Raw genomic sequence first — 3952 nt, forward strand, 5'->3', positions numbered from 1 at the left:
CCCACCCCCCAAATACACACACATACACCAACCCTCAACCCACATTCTCTTTCCTCCCCCCACACACCATTTACACTCTCCCCATCCCACGACAGCCACCCACCTTGACCATCAATACTTTCTTTATACAGGCATCAGCCATACATGTACAGGTGCTGTTTTAACCTAGTTATCTATCCTTGAGCATCGCAAATTTCCTGTCTCATTATCTCAATCCCTATTCCTCCCTCTCTTTTCAACTCCCCCCCTCTCTCTCTCTTCCTTTCTCTCTCTCTCTCTCTCTCTCTCTCTCTCTCTCTCTCTCTCTCTCTCTCTTGAGCATATTATATGCTATATATACTGAAAGTTTTTTTTAAAATATGCATAAAAAGAGAAAGGAATAAGCCTACGACCTCTAACCCTTTGGAGAGGAAAGTTTAGTTTTAGTAAGTGTTTTACGGCACTTGCAACACAAAAAGGTCATAAGTGTAAAAAATTAGAGGTGTTACAAGAGATTAACATGTACAAAAAAGAAAGAGGGGGAGATAAAGACGATAGATGTTTGATAGAAAAGAAGAGGCAAACCACACCAGAGCACCTGCCAACCAGCCACTTAGAGAGGAAAAATAATGTTACTAATTACATCTATAGATGAATGATAATAAACAAGCCTGCACCTCCGTTATAGAGACTGTAATAATTCTACATTAGGACGCATCAACTAGCAAAAGGCCTTGCATGATAATAATTATTGCAGTCTCCAGGGCACCGTTACCTCAGTTGTTATCACAAGGGGCTATGGGACCGTCGATGGCTCTGAAGCGAGTTCTAATAGGATGGGTTTTTAAAAAAATAGTTATAACACATTTAGTTTCCAAGTTTTTCCACTCTCTTGGCTCGGCCCTATCGGAGATGGAACTTATTACATTCGTTTTTAGTTTTAGTAGATGTTTTACGGCGTCCATTCAAAGATCCGACTTCCTATACCGTGTTGAAAGAGACGTGAAAAACCTGTACTACGATTAAACTTCTTTTATTCTTGGCAGCATGATTCTTTACCAGAAGGCGTCATCAAAAAAGGGGGTAAAGGGGTAGGGAAGATGTCTGTGGTGTTGTTTTTAAGGGTTTCGCAACCGCGAACAAGAGACCAGAGAAGAACGGTTATCAAGTAATAATAATAATAATAATAATAATAATAATAGTAATGATAATAATAATAATAATAATAATAATAGATAGCATTTGTATAGCGCAAATCCCCGCTCAACAGCTAGCTCTGTGCGCTTCACAATCTATACTATTACCCCAGTAGACCTGAGTGTATTCTGAAACAACCTCAACTTCATGGGGAGCATACAGTGTAAGCAGCCATTTATAGGCTCTAAAACACTAAATTACTGAAAAGATCGTTCGCTGTCTATGGCCGGGTACCCATTCTCACCTGGGTGGAGTGGGGAAAATTTGGTCACAACGTCAGGCCCGCGGCTCGAACCCCCGAACCCCCGAACCCCCAACCTCACCATTACGAGTGCGGTAGCGTAACCACTAGGCCACCGACGCCACAATTCTCTCGGCCTTTCTTCTGGTATGTTGTATCCCTTCCCTCTCAGCCTGTGATGGTGGCACTGACAGGCAGGGTCCAAGCCCGCTTCTTAAATTATTTAAAATGTGTTGAGAGGGGCGCAATAACACCTGCATTAATTGGTCGCTTTTAAACACAGGGGGACTATCCCGAAAAATGCTGTTTTGAGAAAAATCGAAGGTAAAGTTTTTGGATCCTCGTTCAGTTTCTTTAAAAGACAGGAGAGTTTTCTCTACAACCAAACAAATATACACACCAATGACACCAAACTTCTCCTATAGGTAGGACAATGCCCATTTTGGTGTAGGTCAAGATTTCTGGGAATTCCCGATATTTGGGTTAGCCCGCTAGTCCTTAAAAGCGACCAATTTTCTGAAAGATTACTGACAATAGGAATGTAATAAATCAACCCGCAAGAGAAGACTGGTCGCATAATACACCGTTAGCTAAGTCGGTATCATGTTAGGCAGCCGTGCTCAGATTCTCAAGGAGACGTTCTTGGACTCGATGTTTTACCTATTAGGTTGGGTTTTTGATGACCAAAGCCTGACACACAAAGATGAACGAAGTCTCCAACACCGCACCACCAGATTAAAGGAAGAATGTAAAAACTATGACAAGAAGATCAGCATCAATAAAACTGAGACAATGAAAGTAAGCAGAAAGCCAGGACCACTCGGGATACACATGAACAACAACAGTCTCAGACAGGTCCAAGAATGTAAGTACCTCGGAAGTATATTCACTGAGGATGGACGACTGAACAGAGAAATTCAAACATGAGTACAAAGGCCAATAATGTTAGTTACCAGATTACACCACTATTGAAACATCCTAACATCCCAATGACAACAAAACTCAAAATGATCGACACCATATTCATCCCAACACTCACCTATCAATGCCAAACATGGACCACGAACAAGATATTAAAGCAAAGAATTACACATGTGAAATGCGATGCCTTAGAAAAGCAGCAAACAAGACCAGACGAGACAAAATTAGAAACACAGTAATCAGAGAAATGGTGGGAACAAATGATGTCATGCATCACATCCAACACCAAAGAATCAAATGGTTCGGACATCCCATGGAATTACCAACACACCATCCACCTCAACGTGCCTACATTAAAAAAAAATTCGATGGCAACAAGGCCAGAGGGCGACCGAGAAAGACCTGGATAGATGGAGTCAGGGAAACACTAACAACTCACGGCACCCCCCTGACCCAAGCTCTCCGGCTGGTGGCAGAGAGACGTCTCTTTCTTCCCGCGACACCTAGAAGGGTATAAGCGGCGGATAAAAGTAAAGTAAAGGTTGGGTTTTACGGGAGATGGAAGTCAAACTAGGTCTTGTTCGTAACTTACTGCCTGCTTCTTATATCCGGGGTTTAGACTCTACGAGGTGCCACATGTGAGCTGAAGTGATGTCACACCCAATTGATTAGTATGCTTTTAACCCTTTCCGTACGTCGATGTTTACAATCGTATCCATTCGGCGAGGGGAACTCTATGCCACCACTTTCAAAGAAGAAATTTGCTAGTTAATCCGATCCGTACGCTTTGCATAGCAATCCGTCAAAACGATTTTTTGAGAAATACTGAAAGTTTCAAAGGGATCTTCGTACTAGAAGTATTCTAAAATGTGAAGAATACAAACCTGGGGGGTACTAAAATAACCCCAGGGCGTACGATAGGGTTAACTTACAGTTTTAAGAGTGTTTGAGCCTCCACAAATATTAACCAGAAACAGGTCGGAAGATAATAATTACTCGCTTCCAGGAAAACGTGTATTGTTTATGTAATATGAGGGTAACACGATACGAGATGATTAATTTGTAAAGAGGAGAGTGAGCATAGCATAATCAAAACACTCACCAGTGAGATCAGCAAACGATGCAGTTGACGGAAAAATGTTTATAGCTTTGGAAACCCATCCGAAGTCTCAAACCTTTTTATAGAAGTGTTTGCGGAAGCAAAATGCCGATGGTATGAGAGCAGCTCTGTTGCCCCGTTAGATCAGCACCCAATTCAGTATACCAAAATGACATAAAGGTCAAAATTCTGGGCACAGTGGGGGGTGGGGATGGGGGTGGAAAGGGGGGGGGGGGTTGGAGCCGCTTGCTGAGGTCAGATTCCATTTCATGGAGAAGAAAACAGAAAAGTCGAAGAAGTAAGTGAAGTGCCTCACGGACCTTGGGATAGATTCTGTAACCTCAGATTAAGGGTGCAGCTTTGCAGGGATATTGTTTATACCACGAACGAAGTGGGGCGGTGTCTACACTTGTCCGCTTTTGCTGAATGTGTCGACACTTTAACGGCGCAGCATACATACATATAACGTATATGATGGGAAAATGGTGGAATGGCCTATGCCATATATATATATA

The 3952-nt window shown here is 42.4% G+C and overlaps 1 protein-coding gene across 1 annotated transcript in view; it reads left to right on the top strand.

The window, feature by feature from the left end:
* The first annotated feature begins 2020 nt into the window (after positions 1 to 2020).
* Positions 2021 to 3952, top strand: part of LOC101856728 (probable receptor-like protein kinase At5g20050) — a 6737-nt gene continuing 4805 nt past the window's right edge. Inside the window, exon 1 of the mRNA XM_005096373.1 lies at positions 2021 to 2084. Within this exon, the coding sequence (XP_005096430.1) occupies positions 2021 to 2084 (64 nt within the window). The remainder of the gene's footprint in view (positions 2085 to 3952) is intronic.

This window comes from Aplysia californica, unplaced genomic scaffold, assembly GCF_000002075.1.
Source record: "Aplysia californica isolate F4 #8 unplaced genomic scaffold, AplCal3.0 scaffold00127, whole genome shotgun sequence".
Taxonomy (NCBI): Eukaryota; Metazoa; Mollusca; class Gastropoda; order Aplysiida; family Aplysiidae; genus Aplysia; species Aplysia californica.